At 42.6% G+C, this 26092-nt stretch overlaps 1 protein-coding gene across 3 annotated transcripts in view; it reads left to right on the top strand.

Annotated features, from left to right (window-relative positions):
* WDR45B (WD repeat domain 45B) overlaps positions 1 to 25761 on the top strand; it is a 147194-nt gene extending 121433 nt beyond the window's left edge. For all 3 annotated transcript variants that reach the window (XM_029600268.1, XM_029600266.1, XM_029600269.1), the window contains 4 exons: positions 5110 to 5211; positions 12369 to 12490; positions 24210 to 24326; positions 24675 to 25761. In XM_029600268.1, the coding sequence (XP_029456128.1) occupies positions 5110 to 5211; positions 12369 to 12490; positions 24210 to 24316 (331 nt within the window). In that variant the 3' untranslated portion in view covers positions 24317 to 24326; positions 24675 to 25761. The remainder of the gene's footprint in view (positions 1 to 5109; positions 5212 to 12368; positions 12491 to 24209; positions 24327 to 24674) is intronic.
* The last annotated feature ends 331 nt before the right edge of the window (positions 25762 to 26092 follow it).

Genomic DNA, 26092 nt, shown 5'->3' with positions numbered 1-26092 from the left:
GACAAATGTTGGAGAGGTTGTGGGATGCAGGGGACCTTTTACACACATGGTGGGAATGTGTGAGCATAGAGAAATTTTGACATGCAGTATTATAGCTGGTGTAATGATATAGTGGGGGAATAAGATTCCGAAAGGTACAATATTTTTTTCTGTTAAATATACACACCTTTGTGGGTGATAGCTCAGATTTGTCTGTGGCTCGACAAGTATTTTGGCGGTCAGATGTGAGGTGGCATATCACTGGAAGGATCCTTTACAAGCGTACATCTCAAATTAAATACAATTTACTATATGAATAAACTAACAATAGTGAGAAGGAAATGGTTACGTAATTTTGAGCAGTCCTAGCAATCCTATATTGATTGGAATGATCTGATGCATGACAGCTTAATGGTTGTTGCCTCAGTGGTTTGGATTTACATACTTATGGTTTGGATGTGTCCTTTGGAACTTTTTGTAGTAAAATAATGAAAAGGAAGGTTGTGGGTGGGATGGGGGGATAATGTAAAATAAAGGATGATTTACGCAAATAAAGGATTACAATTTATGATTTATGTTAGGCATTATCACATGCTAGATTTGTACATTGAATACAGATGGTTTTTTTCTGTATACGGGCAATTTATTTGTACATGTTGAGTGTATTCAGAAAATGAAAAGCTGTATTTAATGATGTATTTACTTTGCTTTTGTTAAATTAGCCTGGAGTTTGTATGTACAATTATGTACCTGTTGGACATAAATAAAAACTTTAATTTAAAAAGAGAAAAAGAAAAGGTGATGCTGATAGCAGTGCAACTGGTCATTGAGATATTCACAGTATTGGAAGACATAAAGAGCATGCACAGTGCCCCATGGAACACTATCAACAGTACCGACTGCATCATATACACAGAGGGTAACAGAGGTAGAATCTTCAGATTGTCCCTCGGTGCATCAAATTCTAAAACCCTCCCCCACTTATCTGGACGTCTTACCAAGGATATGACCAGAAGGCCAGGACAGCCTCAGACTCCACTGTTGGTAGTAATTTCCAAATCGGAGTCTGAGGAGTCATGGGATTTTTCATATGAGTTTGAGAATTTCTCTGATCAGAAGGGATTCATAGGCTTCCCCTCTGATTCCTCTTTTCCACAAGCAAGGAACAGATCTCCACCTTCATGAATTTTGTTCAGGCAATAGTAAAGGCCATTTTCTTTGAGTTAGAGATAGGAGGAGAACCAAAGGCACCTATGGTAGGTCTGTTTAAATTCCTCAATCCCCCAAGGAACTGGTGACCATGTCAGCCATCAGACCTTGCAGGTTTACAGATGAGAATGTGGGAGATCCATCCCCTCCCTCCAGTTAATGAGAAGGTAGAAGGAAAGTATCATGTCTAAAAGGGCTCCCAGATTCGAGAAACCCCAACTTCCACAGGAAGTTAGTAGTAATCAAATCCACTATCAAGAAGGCCATAAGGTCTAGAAACTGTTCCTTGGTGCCCCCCCAAGTCCCAGACATTAGACCCTTTTGGGAGAAAGTCTTTTCAGAATGCTATGCTTAATTCCTGCATAGCCTCTTACTAGATCTTTATGGTTCCATTCTGGAAGCAGCAAGGAAATTCTCAGTTTCCCCCCTCATGAGAAAATGGGAGACTTTGCTATTGGACTCAAGAGAGGAGTACAGAAAGTATTTGGTCAGATCCATATATGATGCTTTTGACACAGCATCAAGATTTCTTTGCCATGGTCATTTGGATTCACAGTTTCTCATGGCTGCGAGCCTCAGACCTGAGAACAGATGTGTGCAGTACAGGCATGCTGACATGTCCTGCAGTGGAGAGTACCTTTATGTGGATAAGAGCAAGGAAGTGTTAGCTCAAATTAAGACCGTTTGTGCTGTGTTTCAGACCCTTTCTGCAGCCACTTCCTGATGCATGAGGAGGGTGGATTGGAAGTTTATGAGCCGGTAGATGAAGAGACACTTTTCTTCAGAGGCATTTTCCTCAGCCCTGTCAACAGCAGGGTCCTCATCTCAGAGAGCTCAGAACCCCATAATCAAAAGCATCACTCACCAAAGCTCAAGAATGGGTTTTGACTAGATTTAGAATGCATAGCCAATACCTTGGTATCTGTTTTAAAGTACTTTGCTTATGGGGGAAGGCTGAGGTTTGTCGTAAACTGGTCCAGTATAACCTCAAATAGTTGGGTCTTCTAAATTGTACAGAATGGGTATAAACATGTTTTTTGGGAATCCCTCCAAATCACTATGTGCGAGTTTCTTGGCACACCTCTCTCTATTTGGGACATGTTGATATTCAAACATATCCAGTTAAGTGAGTTAGCCAAATAAGACTTATCTGAGTCGGAGGCCCCAAAATTTAAAAAAATAATAAAAAAAATTTTAGATCGGCCTGTAACCCGCTGGTCGAAAGACGGACGCTCAATTATGCCGGCGTCCATTTTCCGAACCCGTGGCTGTCAGCGGGTTTGAGAACCGACGCCGGCAAAATTGAGCGTCAGCTGTCAAACCCGCTGACAGCTGCCGCTCCTGTCAAAACAAAGGAGCTAGGACGCGCTAGTGTCCCTAGTGCCTCTTTACCGCGGTCCCTCATTTGCATACTAAATCGCGCGCACAGGAGAATGGTCTGGTCTGAGCGGGGCACTCGCCTCGGAGCGCCGGCTCTCCCATGGGTTTTACTGTATCGGCCTGATAGCGAGTTACAGTGCTCCAGGCAGGAAATTATAAAGGCTTGGACAGCAGTTACAAAGGCACTGTCTTTCAGGAAAGATGGAAATAGAGGGCTGACAAAGGTGGAAAAAGGCCATTTTGGTTACTTCTTGGACCTGGGCTTTGGTGGTAAGTTGGGAATCTAGTTTAAAACCTAGGTTCCGGACTTGGAGCTGAGAGTTGAAATTTTGGATATGGCCAAAGGTTCTTTTTACTGAGTAGTGTGGAGGTTATCGCAGCAGGCTACGACCAGGGAACACCAAGATTCAAATCCCACTGCCCTTGTATCCGTGGACAAATCACGTACTTTCCATTGCCTCAGATACAAATTAGATTGTACAACCCTCTGGGGATAGGGAAATACCCTACAGTACTTATTTATTTATGTGTTTGTTTGTTTGTTTGTTTGTTTATTTAGTGCTTTTTTTTTTTTTTTGGCTTCAAAGTGGATAACTTGAATGTTATCCACTTTGAAGTACTAAAAAGTGGAATATAAATAAATAGCTCCTCTCCAGAATGCCTGTTTCTTGCCCACAATTTATCCGGCTAACTATTTATTTAGCTGGATAAGTACCAGTTAAGTGGCGGCTGCTGGACAGGACCGGATATTTGCCACTGCCACTTAGCCGGATAAATCCACGCTGATCCAGTTAAGTAGCACTGAATTATCAGCCTCCCTGTACTGTGTAACCATCACTGAAAAGAGGGCAGGGACTTTACTCAAGTGTGTCTTGATTTCCTGAAGCACAGGGAGGACTTCATTTATTCCTAGACCTAAGGCCCTGAAACGCATTTCTAATGAGATAAAGGTTCAAGATATTTTTTCTGGGCAACTGAATTTCGTTTATTTCAAAAGTGGATTGATTATTCTCTCTGAATCCCAAGAATGCTTATGCCCATATAGATGCATCCCAGTCACAGGAAGTATCTTGAATTTGTAATAGGGGAAATTGCCTTCGGTATTGCATTTGCCATTTGGTCTAGCATCAGCTCTGAGTATGTACTAAATGTTTAGCTGTAGCAACTGTGTACCTGTGTACCCTGGTTGGTCAAGAGCACATCTCGGGAAGGTGCAAACGAATCTATGGCCAGATAGATGTTTGTTTTAAATTACTAGCATTCCTTATGAGTAAGACATCTCAATTGGAATTTATAGATCTGCTAGATATGACCCATTCCTTTCCACATAAAGGATTATTGCTTTAATGTCCACAGTGGATGGAATAAAGTTGTCAGCAGACAGCACAGAACCAATTCAGTTAGAGAATTTTCCGACTCATAATTCAGAAAATCAGGTCCTTAGCCCTCATGGTCTAGATGTTGACAGAGGTAATTTGTTCCTCTATTCATCTGATGGAGTCTCATATCCTTCTAGCTTCTAGGAAAGACTCCACTAGAAGGTCTTTTGGTTTCAAATAGAGATGTGTTTGCCATCTGCTGTGAGGGAAAAACCCCTATATACTTTCTCCTGCTTCACACAAAACTGCTTGAATACCTCTATATTTTGAGTCTGGTCTAAAAACAAACTCTGCTAAGGTTCACCTCTTCAAGTGGAAGAAAGGATTAGCAAAGAGGTAAAGCGAGGTGACAAAACATTTTTCAGATGTATCAGAGAAAAAAGGAAGGCCCAAAGTGAAACAGTGAAATTGAAAGGTGACTAAGAACAATGTTTGGAGAGAGATGAAGAAATGGCAGAAATATTTAAACAATACTTTAGTTCAGTTGTTCACTAAATAAGAGCCTGGAGAAAGACCATTGTAGGTAGACAAGATTGTAAATGGGGATGAGGTAGACGAAACTCCATTATGTACTGCCTCGTACTTAATATCGTACTTAATATCGTAGGAGGAAAAACAAAGTTAAAGAACAGAAAAAACACTGGCAGTTGGGTGCAGAAAACAGACGATTGAATGAAAAGCATCTGTTTCCTGAACCCCCTGGCTGTGCGGCGTTCAGGAAAACCGCCGATAAACTCAGCGTCTGTTTTCCTAACTGGTGGACCGCCGACGCTGATCGGGTTCTCGTTAGCAAGGAGGAGCTAGAGGTGCACAAGCAACCCCAGCGCTTCCTTACTAACGCGACCCCCTAATATAAATATTGCATGGTGCCCCAAGAAAGCGGGCGCTGACTGTTCAGCACCCGCTTTCTACGCAAATTTATTGCATCGGCTCCTTAATGTGAGGTTTATTGTTACTATGTAATAGCAATAATTACAGTTATATCCCCGTACAAACTAACAGGTTATTTCAAAATTCCATTTTTACTAGGTATTATGCTAAAGTTGTGTAAATGCATATTCCCAGTTTTTTCAGTTTATTGATTTGTGTTACAGAAAATATGTTCAGTGTTTCAGCTCTAGCTGTTTCCTAAGAACTAATTTTTCTGGTGTTTCCTTTTCAGCATTAATTTCAATCAGGATGCTTCCTTAATCTGCGTATCGAGCGATCACGGGACTGTGCACATCTTTGCAGCAGAAGACCCAAAAAGGAACAAGCAGTCTAGGTAGGTGATTATGACTCTGGGGAGCATGGCGTGAGTGACTTACAGGCTAGAGCCATCTCTTGCTGAGATCGGGGCTCTCCCTTTGAAGAATTTGTGTTTATTTAAACAAACTACAACCATAGGCTGCCTAGCCCTTTAGCATGCTGTCCTTATACTGTCTGCAGAGATTTTATTTTGACGCTTCACTTTTCGTTCCATTTTTTTTTCAAAAAGTGGAGATGAAAGTTAAGTTAGCAAAAAGGTACTAGAAAGGCAGACGGAAGGGGAAAAGGTGCACAGAAAAACCTGGAATAAACTGGTTAAAAAAAAAGACCAAAATGTCCACCAGGACTGCTGAATGGTGCTGAGAAAAGAGGCTAGGAGAGCCAAAAAAAGATCCTTTCAAAAATGGAAAGCAAGTCCCGAGGAAAATAGGAAAAAACATAAGCTGTGGCAAATTCGATGTAAAACCTTAAGGCAGGCTAGGAGAGAATTAGAGGAGATACTTTCCAAAGAAGCAAACAATAATAAAAGGGGGGGGGAGGCAATAATTATACAGCCTGGGGGCTTCAAGCTAATTTTCATAGGGAAGTCCAAGCAGTTTCTTTTTGAAAATGTGGCCAGACACAGGACAGCAAACATTTTGTAGCCATGGGAAAGGATGTTCAGTACTTTCAAAATAAAATCCCCCACATGTACTTTCCCTTGCCTGATCTAACCCCTGTCCTTTTCCGTAAGTAAAAATAAAAGAATCCCTCTGTAACCATTTCCTCTTTGAATATTACCTTCAAAAACTTTTTCAAGTACATCAAATGCAAGAAGTCTGTGAGGCTGTAGCAGACAACCTAAATGAATTCTTTGCTTCACTATGCCGGAACCAGCCTTTGTAAGTGATGATTTTGAGGAAATGATGCAAATCAATCTGAATCTGGAAAAGATGCCAGAGCAAATCAAATAAATGAAATAGTATCACCTCACTAGGAAATGATGGTTTTAGCCCAGAGTTCTGAAAGAGCTCAACTATGAAATTTCATATCCACTCATGTTAATATGTAACCTATCATCAATATCTGCCTCTGTATCTAACATCTGCCTCCCCTTTGTGAAGAGGGCTCCCGAAATGATTCAGGAAACTACAGACCAGCAAGCCTGATGGTGCTGGACAGAATGGTGGAAATGATAGTTAAGAATAGAATTACTGAAGAAGAGCCTGCATGGATTTAGGAAAGAGAAATTGCTTTCCTCACCTATTGGAATTGTCTTGAAGTTATAAATACCCTATACTAAGCACGTGTTTGTCTGGATTTGATAAAGTCCCAAAACTCCGGAGGAAATTAAAAAGTACTAGGACTAGGGGATATTTGTGGAACAAACTGGTAGAAGATTGAAAACAAATTTTAAGAGTGTTTTTTTCATTCAGTGCTTAATTTTAAATTGTCAACCATGTTGGCATGTGGATTCTGTGATAACCAGCCTTATTTAAAAAAAAAAAAAAAAAAAAAAAAAAAAGTCCAGTAGGCAAAAATTAGGCTATACCAGAAAATGGCTGAACACTTACCAGATATTTGCAATATAATAGCACCAACAGCTACTTAACATGCTGATTGTGGAGAAAACAGAAAGAGGTTTTTCGAGAGATTGTAATGTCACCGCTCCAGGATGGCTGACTGAGTTTATAGCTCCACAGGAGACCTGTAAAATAATGTGATTTTCAGCACATTAAGAACATAAGAAAATGCCATACTGGGTCAGACCAAGGGTCCATCAAGCCCAGCATCCTGTTTCCAACAGTGGCCAATCCAGGCCATAAGAACCTGGCAAGTACCCAAAACTAAGGCACAAATTTAGAGCTCCTAGACCCCAAATCTGGTGTAAAAGCCAGCAGACATATCATGGCTATCTGGCAGAAGACTATAGATTTGAAGGGATTTTCCTTCACAGGAGGCGTGCCAAGTGCTAGAGAGGCTGGCCTATTTGTAAAGTTATACTTGGAGTGGGAAACCCTGAAGCAGCAATTCCTGAGGTGACTATAGACAGCGTATAGAGGTTTGGTCTCTGCAAGTGCAAACAGGCCTAGAGATATTGTTGTATGCCTCCATCATTTTTAGACTAAAGAGGCAGTCATGAAGAAAGCAAGGTCGATAGGGCAGATAACTTGGAAAAATAATAAAACTGAATCATAACAGGATTTGTCATCAATGACATTGAAACGCAGAAGAGACTTGAAGCCAGTAACAGTGGCCTTGCAAGGGGGAAACATCCATTATAGATTGTTGTATCCCTTTAGTCTAGCCTTCACCATTAACCAATGTAACATCTAAGGTGCGCACTCAAAAGGAAGCCAGTAAAATCCTGAGTACTGTGGGTAGCACCGTCAAGAAAATTTCAAACACGCCTTTACCTCTTCCACAGCGGGAGCATTCTAAATGGCAGTATATCAATAGGGAAGGCAGGTGACTTCAGTGCAATTCAGATGGGGAAGATGTCACCTGAAGAAGACTACAATTCTTGAGCATGTTTTTTTTAATTGATTGCTTTTCGCTGCTAGAGAAAGAATGAATCTAACAAATTCTGTTTATGATCTGAGTCTTATGGTTTTTGCCTGCTTTTTGCTGGGGTTTTTTTTTCTCTGATATTGCTGTGAGCGAAAAATTTCTGTAATGTTTGGGTTCTTAAATATGATGCTGTGTTGAAATTATGAGCTTAGGGTATGGTTATCCTGGAGGCATGTGACACCTCCTGATTGGTTTATGGGTGTGCTGATGAAGTGGCTCACCGGGTTAGTCTTGATTCTGGGAATGGGATGGAAATCACTTTGGGTAAGGGATATGAGTGTGGAGGGGAGAGGGGGGAGGGGGTGAAGAAAGGGAGCAATAGGGAAAAGGAGCAACGGGATTTGGTGGAGTTGGATTTGATATAAAGGGGGAATGGGTTTATAGAGTTGGGCAAACATAGGACATTAGCAGTCTGGAATTTTGCTGATGGCGAAGGTTAAATTGTTTCCCTTAATGTGAAGGGGCTTTAACTCGCTACAGAAGCATCAACTTTTGTTTAAGGAGGCTAAACAATTCACAGCTGTGATATTCTTTGTTCAAGAGACGAATGTGAGAAAAAAAGATGAGATTACTGCAGAATAACTCATACTCTCAAATATTTGCTTGCAATACTGTTGGAATAAAATAGTGGGAACTTTGCTGTTAAGGGAGTACTTGGGGATAAAGAAGAGAGATTTTTGCTAGTGAAGATCCAGGTGGGAGCTAATATGCTCACTTTTGTAAATATCTATGCACCCAATCACAATCAAAGGGAGTTTTATGATAGACTTGGAGAGCAATTAGTGGGGATGTTGGAGGGGTGGGTGATTTTTGGTGGAGATTTTAATCTTACTCTTGCTCCACGACTAGATAATAGTTTTGGAGCACGAAGGAATCACAGAATTAGATTAAGGGCCTTCATGAAATCACTGGATTTGATAGATATCTGGAGATTTACTAATCCTAGAGCTCGAGATTATTCCTTTTATACTGGCATGCACCAGTCCTATTCACGGATTGATTTTTTTTTTTTTTTTTTTGTGGATAATTCTCGTCTTTCTGTCCATTTTTCTGTGATTTTGGTATATTTACGTAGTCTGATCATGCTCTCATTAGCTTTATTTTTACACTTTCAGAATCAGACTCAGGACTTTGATTTTGGAGATTAAATGATTCTTTATTGGACGACAAAGATCTTTGCAGTCATATCAGAAATGACATTAGTGAATATCTTTTCTAAAATGATACTGGTGAGGTTCAGATACAATTTATGTGGGATGGCTTGAAAGCTGTTATACGGGGTCACTTAATTTCCTGGGCTGTAATGAAAAAGGAACAAAAACAAAAAATTAGGAGTGAGTTTGAGGTGACTATTAAAGATCTTGAAAGGTTACATAAAGAATCTAGTAATCCTAAATGGTTGCGACAGCTGGAGACAGAAAAGGGGAAAATATAATGCCTTATCTGCTGAGGATATTAAGTATAAGATGGATTTAGTCACAGACGTATTTTGAATTTGTCAGTAAACCTAGTAGATTATTAGTGTGAAAATTAAAGTGTCAGAAAAAAATCCAATCAGATTGTCAAACTTAAGAATGCAAATGGGGAAGTACTTTATAATAATGAATCGATTAGGTCCAGTTTGTTCACGTTTATAAAGCTTTATGTACCCGTTGATAACTCAATTAAGAAGCAGAGATAGAGAATTATCTATGAGAGATTTCCCTTTCTGGTTTAACTGAGGACTAGACTTCTATGCTTGATAGAAGAATATTGAATCAGGAAATCCTTCAAGCTGTAGCCTCTTTGAAGCTCAACAAAGCTCCAGGTTTGGATGGTATGACAGCGAAATATTATAAACAATTTGGAGACGTGTTGTATATTCCATTGGAATATCTATTTAATTCCCTACTGATGGACTCTCAACTATCTCCATCTATGAATGTGGCAGGCATGACTGGCTGTGGGTCCTATTTTTCTGCTAAATTTAGATTGGAAACTTCTGGCCAAAATTTTAGCGACTCATTTGAACTCACTCATTATGGGATTGGTGAAGACTGATCAATCATAGTTTATTCCAAGCAGACAGGCAGCAGATAATACCAGTAAGATTCTGAACTTGGCCTGGTGGGCAAGATCTGAACCACATGGAAGTAGTATTTTGACTATTGATTCTGAAATAGAGCGCATTGGGTTTTATGCTGCATGTGTTGAGGAAGGATGGCTTGGGACCCAACTTTTGAAATGGGTGGCTATCCCTTTATTTAAACCCTGAGGCTAGGATTAAAGTTAATTGGGGTTATTAATCGACATTCCTTTAGGTCGGGGGAACCAGACAGGGGTGCCCTTTATCTCGTTATTGAGGAACCATTTGCAGAGAAGATTTGTTTGTATGGGAGATATGCGCAGATACGGGTGGGTCCAGAGTAATATAAAATTTCATTGTTTGCTGATAATGTTATATTTACTATAAGTAAACCTCTCTTGACCTTACTGATATTAATTAGGGAGTGGTCCCCAACCTTGGCTGGGGAGCCCCCAGGACAGGGTTGTGGACCACTGAATTAGGGAATTGAATCTGTATAGGAAAGTATCCAGTTTTAAAGTGAATATGACTGAGTCATAGTTGTTAAATATTAGTTTGATTGGAAGGATACATTTTGGTTACATTTTGTACCTTTGATGCCTAAAACTGTCCAGGATTTTCAGAGTGGAGTCTTGTGAGTTTTCATGGTTGGACCGTATAGCAGTGGTTAAAATAACACTGTCGCCTAAATGGTTTTATTTGCTCCAAACATTGCTGATTGAAATTTCGGATTCCTTTTTTTTTAAAAAAAACTTGCAACGCCATATTTTTTAGCTTTATGTGGCGAAGGAGGCCCCCGTGGATTGCCCAGCAGATGATGTCTAGACCAAAATTAATGGGATTGGCAGTTCCCAATGTTAAAAATTATTATATTGCTACCCAACTTCAGGTCATATGTTTATTGTGAACCTTTACAGCAGAAAAAATGGAGTTCTATAGGGGGGGAGACTGAACTTTCAGGGAAATAGTGTATGCACCCAAAAAACAAGCTTGGGTACGATATTTGGCTAATCGATTTACAGCAATCACACTAAAGCTTTTGATTGCTTCTATAATTTTATTGATGAAGCATAAGGATCATTCTCCTTTTACAAGTATTTGCTTTAATTCTGATTTTATTCCGGAAGATACTAATTTTGATATACAGAAGATGGGGTTGAATGGGATTGATTACGTTGGGTCAGTTATTTCAGGATGGGAATATGCTAAGCTTTTCAGATCTTCAAGAGGGTTATGGCCTTCCTGAGACAGATCTCTTTGCCTATGTTCAACTGTCATTTTTTTTTACAGAATAAGATGATACGTGAGTGTGTAGCAAGACCCTATACTCCCTTTGAAAGTTTGTGTAGAAGAGGTGGTGTGGAATGAGGCTTGATATCTAAATTATATTTACTGTTGACATCATCTGTTGAGGGTAAGTTAGATATCAATTACTGTGGGAAAAAGATATAGGGCAAGTTCTTGAAGAATACAAATGGAACAGAGCCATTTGATGCACAGCGAAGAGTTCCATATCTATGATGATTATGGAAAACAGCTATAAAGTATTAAGGAGATGGTACTGGACACCAGAGAGGTTGCATAAAATATACTCTACTCAATCTGATGCGTGCTGGAGGAAATGTGGTCAAACAGGCACTTTCTATTATTTATGGTGGACAGAATTTTTGGTCACAAATCGGTGACTTATCGGAAATTTTGTCAGACTGTTGCTAATGATCTGAAAGTATTTTTTGTCTGTTTCTGGAGGATCTCCCAAAGTGCACATTCGCCTGGTGGCCCAAACAGTGTTTGCAGCTAAATGTGAATTAGTCACTTTTTGGACTAAGAATGTTACGCCACCGATGTTGCTGTTAAGAGACTGTGAACAGTATTTTATATGGGGAGATTGACAGCTCTGCGTAAAGACCATTTAGAGGGATTCCTTTGGGTGTGGGACCCATTCATTCAGTGTAGCAATTGAGATATAGTTTCCATTGGTGTTTAGGTTTGGTAGTTTGTACTTTAATGTTATTGCCTTACTTTGCACTAGATTTGGTCTGGTAATGTCTATTTAACATTCTTTTATAAGAACATAAGAAACTGCCATGCTGGGTCAGACCAAGGGTCCATCAAGCCCAACATCCTGTTTCCAACAGAGGCCAAACCAGGCCACAAGAACCTGGCAAGTACCCAAACACCAAGAAGATCATGGAAACTCTATTTACCTGAACCTATACTACTGTATTTGCAGAACATATTGTGTGTGCTTTGTATCCTTATACATTATAGTATTGTCCCTAGTGACGATAGGGTCGGGGGTGGGGAGGGAATAATAGCATTGAAAAGGTTGAACTGTATTTGCGCTCTTGTTTGGTACTGGTATCATTAGATGTTTGTGTAAGTTTATAAGTTCAATAAAATCTTAATTACAAAAAAAAGGGAAGTTTTTCCAGTTCTGTGTGTTTGAATGTTTTATTAGAGGAAGTTTGATTATTTAAGCAAAATCTTTCAGATTACTTTCCATGCATCTTTGAGTGGCTTTGAATAATCTGAGTCTGTTTTGTTTCTTTTTTCAGTTTGGCATCAGCCAGCTTCCTTCCAAAATACTTCAGTTCAAAATGGAGTTTTTCCAAATTTCAGGTTCCCTCAGGCTCTCCCTGTGTTTGTGCCTTTGGAACAGAACCAAATGCTGTCATAGGTAAGATTTCATAAACAGAATCTAGAAATTCAATGCACAGAAAACATATGATCATGCCAATGGGTCATTTTACAGTATGTTGAGATGCAAAAGAATCTATCAGTCATAGGTTGTTTGTAAAGAGTGATGTGATAAAGATGATTTCTGGGGAAAGATAATAAGAAACACATCATTAATACATGCTCTAAGCAAATTATTCTGGGCCTTCAGATTTTTAATTGTACAATCCTGAAATGACTTAAACAGGCCCAGAAGTTTATTTATTTATTTATTTATTTAACAACTTTTCTATACCGACATTAAAATACACATTTTACAGCAGCAGGCATTCATGATCAAGAAATAGACTGAAAAATACTTAGATTTAGTTGATTGAAAATAATGCCTGCCTGGAAATCATCATTAAGTACTCAGAAATGCTTTCCCAGTTGCCCATAACGGGGACTTTTGTGGGTGTCCTCCAACCTGGGCAAAGAACAGCTAATAGAGTGATATAAGAATATTTACAGTGCCTTGTAATATTCTTCATACCTTGTACATTTTTCAGATTCTGCTCTGTTAAAAAATGCAAGTCAAAATGCATTAAAGGAGGAGTTTGTTTCACTGATTTACACAACATAATCCTCATTCTTATCTTAAAAGAACAATTATAAAAATATTCCAAATGTAATTAAGAATTAAAAATAAGTCTTGATTGAAGAAGAGCAGGAACCTGAAGGAGAGAAGCTGGAAAGCTATGAGCACAAATTCTCGTAGTCTGGGCAATAAAATCTCAGACCTTTTCCATTGGAAAAAATCAGTAGAACTAGGGGGTCACGATTTGAAACTCCAGGGAGGAAGACTTAGAACCAATGTCAGGAAGTATTTCTTCACGGAGAGGGTGGTGGATGCCTGCAATACCCTTCCGGAGGAAGTGGTGAAGACTAAAACTATGAAGTATTTCAAAGGGGCATGGGATAAACACTGTGGATCCATAAAGGCTAGAGGATGGGAATGAAGAGAAGAGCCATGGGGGTGACTTGCTGGAATGGTGGCTACTGCCTGGTGATTACCACCCTTACTCAATAAGCCTTCACACGGTTAATGCAACTCTAACATTGCTCTCTGCTTCAACGGCAAGGGGAAATGTGGAAAAGAGGATTTGCATTCAGACAACAACCAACAAGGTCTGAATTACACAGTCTGGGTAAACAACTAAGCATGGGAGTAGCTTGCTTATTGTGGCGGTTACTACCCTAAACCAATTAAGCCTGAATGCATATACAGTGTTGCTCTCTACTTCAATGGCAGGGGGAAAAGTGTAAAAGAGTATTTACATTCAGACAACATCCAACAAGGCATTGATCTGTGCAGTCTGGGGAAACAAGCATCAGGGTTACTTGCTTGATGAGGCAGTTACTACCCTTAACCAGTAAGCTTTATGATTCACCTTTGATGCAACTCCAACATGACACTCTGCATCAATGGCAGGGGGTGACAGGAAATTCAAATCAAATAGTTACCAACAAGGGCCCTGAACTTGGTGGTCAGTGAAACAGATAAGTATGGGAAAATAAGTGTGGGAGCTTGCTGGGCAGACTGGATGGGCCGTTTGGTCTTTTTCTGCCGTCATTTCTATGTTTCTATGACCTGTAAGTTCTAATGGTGGAGGCGGACTTGGTCATTGTTGCTATTACAGAGACATGGTTCACGGATTCTCATGATTGGGATTCGGCCATAGCAGGCTACAACTTGTTAAGGAAGGGACAGAGAGGCAGAAAAGGGAGAGGAGTAGCTCTTTTTCTCACAGGACAAGCAGGATGCTAGTCCTCACATATGGGTGACATCACAGGATGGAGCCCAATCACGGAACATTTTTGTCAAAGTTTCTAGAACTTTGACTGGCACCTACTGGGCATGCCCAGGATGGCACTAACTCTGCAACCAGCAGGGGTCCCCCTTTAGTCTTCTTTTTTCCGCGCAGCAGTAGCCATGTGGGTTAAGGAGCTCTATAGAGATTCCTGACAGGAATTTTCCTCACGGAATTACTTGTTAATACCCCATAGGGTCCCCCTATTTAACATTCTATGTCCGTGGTGATCCGATAAGTTTTTTTTTCCCCGGTTCCGGTCGATTACAGTCTAGTTTTACCCTCGCGGCCTGCTGGCCGTCAACCACACCGCGGCTCAATTTTTTGGATGGCCATGGTGTCAGGGTTCCGTCTGTGCCCTGACTGCGCTCGCACAATGTCCATCACAGACTCCCATAAAGTCTGTGTAATGTACCTAGGGTGTGAACATGATGTCCTGACTTGCACCAAATGTGCCTTATTGACACTAAAAGGTCGCAAAGCCAGAATGGAGAAGATGGAACTTCTCTTTTGGTCTCAAAATCCGACTCCATCCATAGCTTCGACATCGTCCGAACCGGCACCATCCATGTCACGCCAGTATCTTGCACCGGCCGGGGTCCGTCCAGCGTCGATGACTTCCCTGCCATCGACTACCTCTGTTCCCCCTCAGGACCGAGGGGATCGTCGAGAGAAACATCGGCATCGACGAAGGCAAATCATCGACCTCGCCATCGTCCGAGCCGCCGCCAAAGAAACCCTGTCCAGAAAAGGCATCGACCCTTTCTGAATCAGTCACCGAGGCAACCCTCACCCAGACGGATAATGGGAGCCGCGACTCCACCTTTAACGGTGGTCTCTCCAGCTAGGCCTCTGCCTCCCTTCTCCCCTTCCAGAACCGGGTCTGATCGTGAAGAGCTGGACCGAATGGTTCAGGAGGCCATCGGCAAGGCGATGCAAAGATTCCAGATTCCTCCGATGCCGAAGCCAGTACCGATTCCCAAACCAACCACCGATCCCATTCCGGTAGCACTGACACCGCTACTCTCGAGGATGGAAGCGCTACTAGCTGCTTTTCATCCGATGGTTCCGGTGCCCTCTCCAATTCCTCTGTCATCGGGAGGAGAAACACCGTTCCATCTTCCTCCATCGGGAGTCCTGCCGATGCCTCAACCATCGATGTCACCGATACTATTTCTGCCATCGGTGCCGCTGATCCGTCCATCTATGCCCTCGGTGTCTTCATCGATGCCTCCGGTGACTCCCTCGATGCCTTCGGAGCATAGACCGGGACCTTCGGGGATAACTTCATTCTGTCCCTCTAAGGTTCCTGGAGGGGCCGGTGATGAACCTTATGATCCATGGACTGACTATTCGTCCCAGGATACCGATGATTTACCATCACCATCCTCTCCTACCGAAAGCAGGAAATGTTCTCCTCCAGAGGACTTGTCCTTCATTAATTTTATGAAGGAAATGGCTGAGTTAGTTCCCTTCCAACTGCAGACTGAACAGGACGATAGACACCAGATGATGGAGCTTCTACAATTTCTGGACGCTCCTAAAGAAATCACCTCTATCCCTATGCATCAAGTTCTTCTGGATCTTCTGAAGAAGAATTGGGAACACCCTGGTTCGGTGGCACCAGTCAACCGGAAAGCAGATACCACATATTTGGTCCAGTCAGCTCCAGGGTTCCAAAAACCTTAATTGGATCACCAGTCTGTGGTTGTTGAGTCTGCCCAAAAGAAGGCCTGGCGCTCAAAACCTCACTCTTCCTTCCCTCCAGGCAAAGAGCAGAAATTCCTGGATGCCATTGGTCGGCGTGTCTTCCAGGGATCAATGCTTATCTCTCGGATAGCCTCTTACCAACTTTATATGACCCAGTACAACAGGGTCCTATTCAAGCAAATACAGGACTTTGTGGAGTCCCTGCCTCAGCAATTCCAGGAGCAACTAACAAGCCCTGGTTCACAAAGGATTTGAAGCGGGAAAACATGAAATAAGATCATCTTATGACATTTTTGACACCGCTTCCAGGGTATCTGCAGCTGCTATTTCTGCAAGAAGATGGGCCTGGCTTAAGTCTTCGGACCTACGTCCTGAAGTCCAGGACAGATTGTCCAATTTGCCTTGCATTGGGGACAATCTGGTGAACAGATCCAAAAAACAGTGGCACAGCTCAAGGATCTTCATGAGACCCTTCACCAACTCTCTCTGTTGCCTTCTGAATATCCGGCCAAGCAAGCATTCAGAAAGGACTCCAAAAAGTCGTTCTACTGTCAAAGGAAGTCCTTTCCACCACCGTCTAGAGGTCGCTCCACTAAGCCTTTCCAGAAGGCCCAGTCCCGACAACCTTGTAAGCCAAAACCACAGGCAGCTCCTCAGCCGGGCCCTGCATCTGGTTTTTGACTCTTTCATAGAGAGCAGCAGCCAGCTTCCACTACCGGATGTACCAATAGGAGGTTGATTGTGCCATTTCAACAACATATAGCACACAATCACCTCAAACCCGTGGGTGCTTGCCATAATCTCTCAAGGTTAGCACCTGAACTTTCTCTCCATCCCACCGGATTCCCCACCTCTGCTGACATGGGGAACATCAGACCACTTACTACTCCTGGATCAGGAAGTCTCCCTCCTCCTTCGATCCAGAGCAATCGAACCAGTGCCCTACTCCCAACAGGGCCTCGGATTCTATTCCCGGTACTTTCTAATCCCCAAAGAGTCAGGCGGCGTTTGTCCAATTCTGGACCTGCGTACCCTCAACAAGTACCTCCAACGAGAAAAGTTTAAGATGGTAACCTTGGGTTTCCTCCTTCCTCTTCTGCAAAGGGAAGACTGGCTCTGCTCTCTAGACCTCCAGGACGCTTACACACACATTGCGATAACTCAGTCTCATCGCAGATTTCTGAGATTCCTGGTAGGCCCAAAGCACTATCAATACCAAGTGCTCCCATTTGGCCTTGCATCTGCACCACGAGTTTTCACCAAGTGTCTCGTAGTAGTAGCAGCTTTCCTCAGGACCCAAGGTGTTCACGTCTATCCCTATCTCGACGATTGGTTGATCAGGGCTCCCACTCAGCAAGCTGCTCTGACGTCCCTGCGTCTTACCTTATGCACTCTGATCTCTCTAGGATTTCTCATCAATTACACAAAATCCTGCTTAGTCCCATCTCAAACTTTGTCATTCATAGGGGCAGACTTGGACACCTTCAAAGCAAAGGCATTTCTGCCTCGAGAACGAGCTCTCACTCTCACTTCTCTCGCACACCAGCTACAGTCTCGACAACGCTCCACTGCACGCCATTTCCTTATCTTACTTTTGGCATATGGCGTCCTCAGTGCATGTTACCCCAATGGCCCACTTGGCCATGAGAGTCATGCAGTGGACTCTAAGATCACAATGGACTCCATCCACTCAACCACTATCAACCATTGTCCACATCACCAACCCACTTTGTCAGTCTCTAGCTTGGTGGAAAAATCAGTCCAATCTCCTCCAAAGCCTACCTTTCCAGACTCCAGATCCTCAAATAACCCTTACCACCGATGCTTCCAACTTTGGCTGGGGAGCACGTGTTGCCAATTTGCAAACTCAAGGCACCTGGTCTCCAGAGGAAGCCAGACACCAAATAAATATCCTGGAACTCCGAGCAATCAGATATGCTCTGAGTGTTTCAGGATCGTCTTTCCAACCAGATCATCCTGATTGACGGACAACCAGATGGCCATGTGGTACATCAACAAACAAGGGGAACGGGCTCCTACCTCCTGTGTCATGAAGCTGCACAGATATGGGCGGAGGCCCTTTCCCATTCGATGTACCTCAGGGCCACCTACTTGCCGGGAGTGGACAATGTGTTGGCAGACAAGCTGAGTCACACCTTTCAACCGCACGAGTGGTCCCTCGACCCCACAGTAGCGAAGTCCATATTCCAGTGTTGGGGTTACCCCTCACATAGATCTCTTTGCGTCACCTCAAAACCGCAAAGTAGAGAACTTTTGCTCTCTCACTCGCAGCCAGCACTCACTACCAAGAGATGCCTTCTTCTCATGGGCAACCGGTCTCCTATATGCATTCCCTCCACTTCCACTTTTCTCAAAGACTCTCGTGAAGTTACATCAAGACAAGGAAAGCATGATCCTGATAGCCCCTCACTGGCCACGCCTAGTGTGGTTTCCGATTCTTCAGGATCTCTCCATTCTCTTGCACATTCCCCTGGGGAAGGACCCGCTTCTGATCACTCAAAACGCCAACCCAATCTTCAGGCCTTGTTCCTTTCTGCCTGGATGTTGAAAGGCTAATTCTTCAGCCACTCAACCTTTCAGAGTCTGTTTCCCGTGTCTTGATTGCTTCACGAAAGCCTTCCATGAGAAAATTGTATTTTTACAAATGGAACAGGTTTAAGGCAAGGTGTTCTTCCCTGTCCCTTGATCCTTTTACTTGTTCCACTACGAAGTTTCTAAACTATCTCTGGCACTTCCATTAGGATGCATGTCAATGCGGTAGCTGCATTCCATAAAGGTTTTGCAGGTGTTCCCATTTCAGTGCAACCCCTTGTCACACGTTTTCTGAAGGGCTTGCTCCACCTCAAACCTCCACTGCACCCTCCGGCCCCTTCTTGGGACCTCAACCTGGTTTTGGGTCGGCTCATGAAACCACCATTCGAGCCTCTCCACTCCTGTGAGCTTCGCTATCTCACATGGAAAGTGATTTTTCTTTTGGCAATCACATCTGCCCGCAGAGTTAGTGAGTTACAGGCCCTAGTTACCTACCCACCTTACACTAAACTTCTGCACGACTGGGTAGTTCTCCGCACTCACCCTAAGTTTTTGCCTAAGGTAGTATCGGAGTTTCACATGAATCAATCCATTATTTTATTTTATTTATTTAAACATTTTTATATACCGGCATTAGTTGTGGACATCATGCCGGTTTACATCAAAACTGGTAAAGTATGGAAGTTACATTTTAACAGGGAATTAGAAAACTGGGAGGAGGGTAAATAATTAAATAGGATAGACGAGAAATAACAGTAACATTAACATGGTTCCTCGGTGTGAGCGAGGAGAGAGGATAACATATGGTTCCTCAGTATGAGGAAGATGGAACAGACGCAATGTGGTCTATTTTTTATTGGAGGAGGTGTGAGTTTTTATTCTGGGTAGGCATGTTTGAACAACCATGTTTTCAATTTCTTTTTGAAGTTGTTCATACATGGTTCAAGGCGTAGGTCAGGCGGCAGTGTGTTCCAGTGAGTGGGACCTGCTATGGAAAGAGCGCGGTCACGTGTAGAGGTGAGATGGGCTGCTTTAAGGGAGGGCACAACTAGGGTGCCTTTATTGGTCGTTCTAGTCGGACGATTGGACTGTGTGGTTGTGAAGGGTAGGTCTAGCCAGTTGGAGTTGTGGGTGTAAATTGCTTTATGCATTATGGTGAGTGTTTTGTAGATAATACGAGAGGCTATGGGGAGCCAGTGTAGGTCTCTGAGTATAGGGGTGATATGGTCGTATTTACGAGAGTTTGCAATGAGTCTCGCTGTGGCATGTTGTAACATTTGTAGAGGTTTGATGGAAGAGTAAGGGAGTCCTTCTTTCCCAGTAAGGGAGTCCTTCTTTCCCAGGCTCCATTCCAATCCAGGAGAACAGGCTCTGCATACCCTTGACTGTAAACGGGCTCTAGCATTTTATCTAGACCGTACGGCTACCCACAGCAAATCCACCCAACTGTTTGTTTCTTTCCATCCCAATCGAATGGGTCAACCTGTGGGTAAGCAGATTCTTTCCTCCTGGTTAGCGGACTGCATATCCTTTTGTTATCAACAAGCAGGCATTCCACTTCAAGACCGTGTTAAAGCACACTCTGTCAGGGCCATGGCAACTTCAGTAGCGCACCTACGCTTGGTGCCCCTTCCTGATATTTGTAAGGCTGCTACCTGGAGTTCTCTCCATACCTTTACAGCCCACTATTGTCTTCACAAGGCTGGCAGACAAGATTCCATCTTCGGTCAGTCTGTCTTGCGCAACCTTTTTGCAACTTGAGATACCAACATCCTTCCACCTACCCGTTAGGGTTCAGGATGTCCTCTGCCAATTTCCACCCCAGTGTTCTGCCTATTGGCATGTCTTTTGGGTACATTTGGTGCATTTCTCGGACATCCTCAGCTCAGTACTCACCCATATGTGAGGACTACCATCCTGCTTGTCCTGTGAGAAAGCAAATATTGCTTACCTGTAACAGGTATTCTCACAGGACAGCAGGATGTTAGTCCTCACGAAACCCACCTGCCATCCCGCGGTGTTGGGTTCGTTCCATTTTGCTTATTTTATTTTTTGGCACTTACTATAGCTTTTAAACAAGACTGAAGGGGAGGACCCCTGCTGGTTGCAGGGTTAGTGCCATCCTGGGCATGCCCAGTAGGTGCCAGTCAAAGTTCTAGAAACTTTGACAAAAGTGTTCCTTGATTGGGCTCCATCCTGTGATGTCACCCATATGTGAGGACTAACATCCTGCTGTCCTGTGAGAACACCTGTTACAGGTAAGCAACATTTGCTATCTCAAAAACAATATCCAATATCCAAGCAACTGAACTGCAAGGAATGTGGGGTAGAAAAGAAGCAACATGGGCCATCCTAAAAAAAACCGATGATGGTGCATCCAATTTTAATGGAGTTGTTTATAGGCCTCTGATTCAAATGGAAGAACTAGACAGAGATCTGGTTGATGTCATCCAAAAGGGGGGAAAGAAGGGAGAAGTGTTAATTGTTGGAAATTTTAATCTGCCGGATGTATGAAATCTACCAGAAGTAGAGAGATAGTGGATGCCCTGCAAGGGGCTCTGATCAAACAAATGGTAGTGGAACCCATGAGGGAGGGAGTTATACTCGACTTAGTGCTCACTATCAGGGATAATATCTCTAATGTCCAGATGGGTGCCCACCTCAGCACCAGTGATCATCAAACAGTATGGTTTGATATCGCAAATAGGATACAGAGAAGTCACACGAAGACCCGAGTTTTTTGAATTTCAAAAATATGGACTTTGTTGAAATGGGGAAGTACCTGGAGGTAGAACTAGAAGAGTGGGAGAAAATGACAGAGGTGGAACAACAGTGAGCCAAACTAAAAGGAGCAATTACAAAGGCAAAAAATCTATATGTTACAAAAGTAAACAAAAGCAAGAGAAATAAAAAACCTATCTGGTTCTTAAAGGAGGTGGCTAAAAAAATAAAAGCAAAAAGAACAGCATTCAAGAAATATAAAGGATCCCAAAAAGAAGAAAACAAGGAAGAATATCTGGTAAAACTGAGGGAGACAAAGTAATCAAGAAAGCAAAAAGGCAGAAGAAAGGATTGCCAAAGAGGTAAAGCAAGGTGACAAAACATTTTTCAGATACAACAGAGAAAGGAGAAAGGACTGAAGTGGTATAGTGAAATTGAAAGGTGAAAATGATCAATGTGTAAAGAGAGATGAAGAAATGGCGGAAATATTAAATACTTCAGTTCGGTGTTCACTAAAGAAGACCATGGAGAAGGACCGTCACTAGTTAACAAGACTGGATAGGGGTGGAGTAGACAAAAATTTGTTTACAGAAGAGAATGTATGGGAAGAGCTAGGAAAACTGAAAGTAGAGAAAGCCATGGGGCCTGATGAGGTTCATCCCAGGATATTGAGTGAGCTGAAATTTCATTTTTGAGTTCCTTCAGAACCCTGGGGTGTATACCATCCGGTCCAGGTGATTTACTACTCTTCAGTTTGTCAGTCAGGCCTACCACATCTTCTAAGTTCACCGTGATTTGGTTCAGTCCATCTGAATCATTACCCATGAAAACCTTCTCCGGTATGGGTACCTCCCCAATATCCTCTTCAGTAAAAGAATACATTTCTCCATTTTTAACTAAACTAGTTAATTCTTCACTTACAACCAGTATTTTTTTCATTTTCACTAAAACAAATTTCTATCCTCCCAAAAAAGAAAAATATTGATCCCTTTGTCTTGTCCATTTACCACCCTTAACCATTAAGCCTTATGCGCGCACATGTTATAAAATCCGGAGTCGATGCGCGCAAGGGGGTGCACAATTGTGCAACTTATGCACGCCGAGCCGCGCTGCCTTTCTCCGTTACCTCCCCCCTAGCCTGACCTTCCTATCCCTTCCCCTAAACTCCCCCCCCCCCCCCCCAGCCCTACTCTAACCCCCCCACCCCCAAACGTATCCTACCTTTTATGGCTGCCGGCACGCAATCCCTGGACACAGCAGCAATGGCTGCTGTGTTGCAGGCCTCTGGCCCCGTCCACGCCCCGCCCCCAGACTACCCACGCCCCACCCCTTTTGTGAAGCCCCAGGACTTACAAGCATCCCGGAGCTTTATGCGCGCTGCCGGGCCTTTTTAAAATAGGCCTGGCGCGCCTAACCTTTTGAAAATCTGGCCCTAATAGTATACTGTTTCGTTTAGCAATCCTAATTTTTTATATTTTTTATACTTGTTAACTTTTTAACTGTTTTATATGTTTCATTTTTCTAAATTAATGTTAAGAACTTTTTCAACTGTCTGATACTGTTTCACCCTTCAAATTGTAATCAATTATGTATGTTTTTTAATATGTAAACCGCTTAGACCTAACACCCATTGTATAAACAGTATACAAATAATTTTAAATAAAATAAATAACCTTCCTCCCAATATGGCATATATACACACACCTGGCACCAATTTCAGCTATCTCATACACACAAATACTGCCCCCTTTCCCTTTTCTCCTCTCTTACAGAAAGCTCAAATCCCTAGTTGAACCCGTTCTCATCCTCCAGCTTCTCTTCTTGCCCCAAATGATCCCCCCACTCAGCCTCTTCCACCCTTTCCAAAATGACTCCACTTTGCTATGTGTGCTCAGGCTTACTCCCTCCAGTCCTGTCCCTGAATAACACAAGGGGGGAGGGGCAGGATTAGAGAGCAGAGTAGCTCTTCATTGCTTTGCTATATCTGTTTCAGGCTCACCCCCTCAACTCCTGTTCCCTGCATGCAGTCTTGGAGGGGAGTGTCTTGATCAGGAAGTAGATGGCTGTTTTCTCCTGAGAGAGATTCAGCCAGCCTGCTTGCCCCCAGGTTTTTGCTGCCCTAGGAACAAGCCTAGTGTGCCTATTGACAAATCTAGATTGGAACAGAATTTGAAAAACAGCAAGGGTGGGAAGACTTTTACAAGGTACTGCATCTTATGCAAATATTTAATAAAAGAACTCTGAAGAGCTGACCCACTAAGATTTTTTTTAATTGGGAAAGAGCTGTATCCCCACTATAGTTTAATCAGCTTTATAAAGTTTCCTTCTGCCAGTGTTGTCATGGTCCTGTAGTCCTTTATCAAATCACTACATTGGCTTCACATCTGCAGTTCAAGCTTCTCCTGCTTGCCTGCAAGCACTCTGTAGCAATTCCTTACTGCTCCTATCTCCCCAAGCATCCTTCTTCATGAAGGCTGTTCATCAGGCAAGGTCCTGACTCTGCTTTCCACTTGCTGCGCTGCATGCCCAGCATAGCCTTTCTGAATTGATGCATCATGCCTTCTCTCTGGTCATAGTCTGCCTAAAAACCCGTTTGAGGTTGCTTTTAAATCTTAAACCCTGGCTCTCCCTGATCATAGTTTTGTTGGTTATTACCATATTTCATAGTAAACAAATTTCCTGAAGCCTCGTATTTGTTTTGTCTGTGTGTCTTGACTTAGATGGTAAGCTTCATGGCGCAGAGTCTTGACTTGTGTGTATCTATACAGCACTATATATGCATAGTAATGCTATAGAAATAATAGATATGCTATGGGGAAGGTAGCTGTAAAAAGAGATCGATATATATGTATATAAAATATGAACACATTTTTCTCTCCTTTTCAGCAATTTGTGCTGACGGTAGCTACTACAAATTCTTATTTAACCAAAAAGGGGAATGTTCCAGAGATGTTTATGCTCAGTTTCTAGAAATGACGGATGATAAACTCTGACTGGATTGAGGTGAGTGTCTGGATGCCAGTGCTGCCTTTGAGTTCCTGCCACCCATTTCTTTTGATACAGTCACCATGGCTTCATTCAAATCCACAGGCCATGGCAAGCCTGGCTCCTGGGGGCCCATGTTCCCTGCTGCTGCCAGGCTGTAGAGGAATTTAAATCCAGAATTGGGTTTCATCTGCATGTGTCTCTTTTGGGTGCGGAGAGTGTGGAATGGGAGGCTAGCTCCTTCTTCCCTACTTTAAAGTGTGAAGTGTCATTTTAGAATTTAAAACTGTGCTAGCCACAGGATATTGCCGATGCCTGTCCATCCGACCTTGAATATTTTCTCTTTTTTCTTTTTTTTTTCTGCAGGAAAAGCCGTTCCAAACTGAAAATAGTTCATTTCAAGCATCAGGACTTGGTCCTACATGTCACATCCTCGGAGATAAGTGAACCATACATGTAAATATTAAGTCCTTATCATCTAACAGATTGAAATCGAAGTCATACCAGCAGTTTGCCTTAGAAGAAGAGAATGGACCTTTTAACCACATGGGGAGGAGGGAAGAAACCCATTGTGAAGAGCCATAGTTCAGGTTTTGAAGGAGACATCTTCCCGCTTAAGGTTATCCTTCCAACCGTTCTTTCCCACTTTTTCCATGTAATGTCTATCTTGTCAGATGCTGAACTCTATGGACTGAATGCACTGCTGCCATCCCTAACCACTACTAAACCTGATGGGGGACCATGCGCTCGGTAACATGTTTTGAAGAAAGGTCCTTTTTTTAAATGTTTTTTTTCTGTGTCCGAAAAGGTTATCTGCTCTTCAGCTGAAAACAGTAGCCGGAGAGAATGCATAGGATGTTCTCGCACAGTACCAGTGTGGAAATGTAACTTGTGAGATGACTGCCAACCTCTTTGTCAACCTGTGAAATAAGTACACCTGGTGTTAGCTTTCCATGCTTCTAATAATTCTGAAACAAGACTAAATAACAAACGCATTCTCTGAAATATTTTCCAGTGTTTGCCTTGATGCTGTTGCTAGGCTAGCTTTAACTTTGCTGGACCTTACTTTTCTTGGTATGGTTCTTAACTGTACATGAATCTCAGAAATCCAAGGCACAGTAATAAATTCAGTGTTTTTCCATGTTCAGTAGCTAGAACCATGCATTAACTGTGTATGCCTAGCCTAGTTTTCTCTGTGTGAGAAACTTGTTCATAAATGCTTCAAATTTGAAGTCTGATTTACTTGGTAGAGAAGTTACAGCTATAATTTTTCAAATTGCTACTTGTTCCTTATAATGTCATGGAATTAAATACTGAGAACTCTTCTGCAGTTTCTGAAACACAGTATGCATGTTTCTTTCTTGTATTTAATCATGGAAAGGACTTGTTTTGCACACTTGGTTTGTAATGGTTTTTGCCTTTTAATAAAACAGACTGATTTTGTTGTATTCTCTTCCTGTCTGGTTTAATACACTCAGTTGGATCTATAAGATGCAGTTTCTTCTCTTTAACTTGGTGTGTACATGTGTTTAGTGTACAGAAAGGCAATAAACCGATGTGTACAGAAGAGGGCTGAATGTTTTTCATTGGATATTCTAATACAAGCCGTAAAGCCCGTTAAAACGGGCTACATCCCTCTGTCTCTCACCTCCCCCTCATTCTCTCTCCCCTCACTCTTCACCACCCCCCTCCCCCACCCACTCCTCTCCACCCTCCCTCTCCTCTCACTCAGTCCCCCCTCTCCCTCACTCCCTCCCACTCAGTCCCCCCTCTCCCTCCCTCCC

Source organism: Rhinatrema bivittatum, chromosome 4 (genome assembly GCF_901001135.1).
Source record: "Rhinatrema bivittatum chromosome 4, aRhiBiv1.1, whole genome shotgun sequence".
Classification (NCBI taxonomy): Eukaryota; Metazoa; Chordata; class Amphibia; order Gymnophiona; family Rhinatrematidae; genus Rhinatrema; species Rhinatrema bivittatum.
The sequence above is the reverse complement of the archived record's forward strand: the minus strand, read 5'-3'. Positions and strand labels throughout refer to the sequence as shown.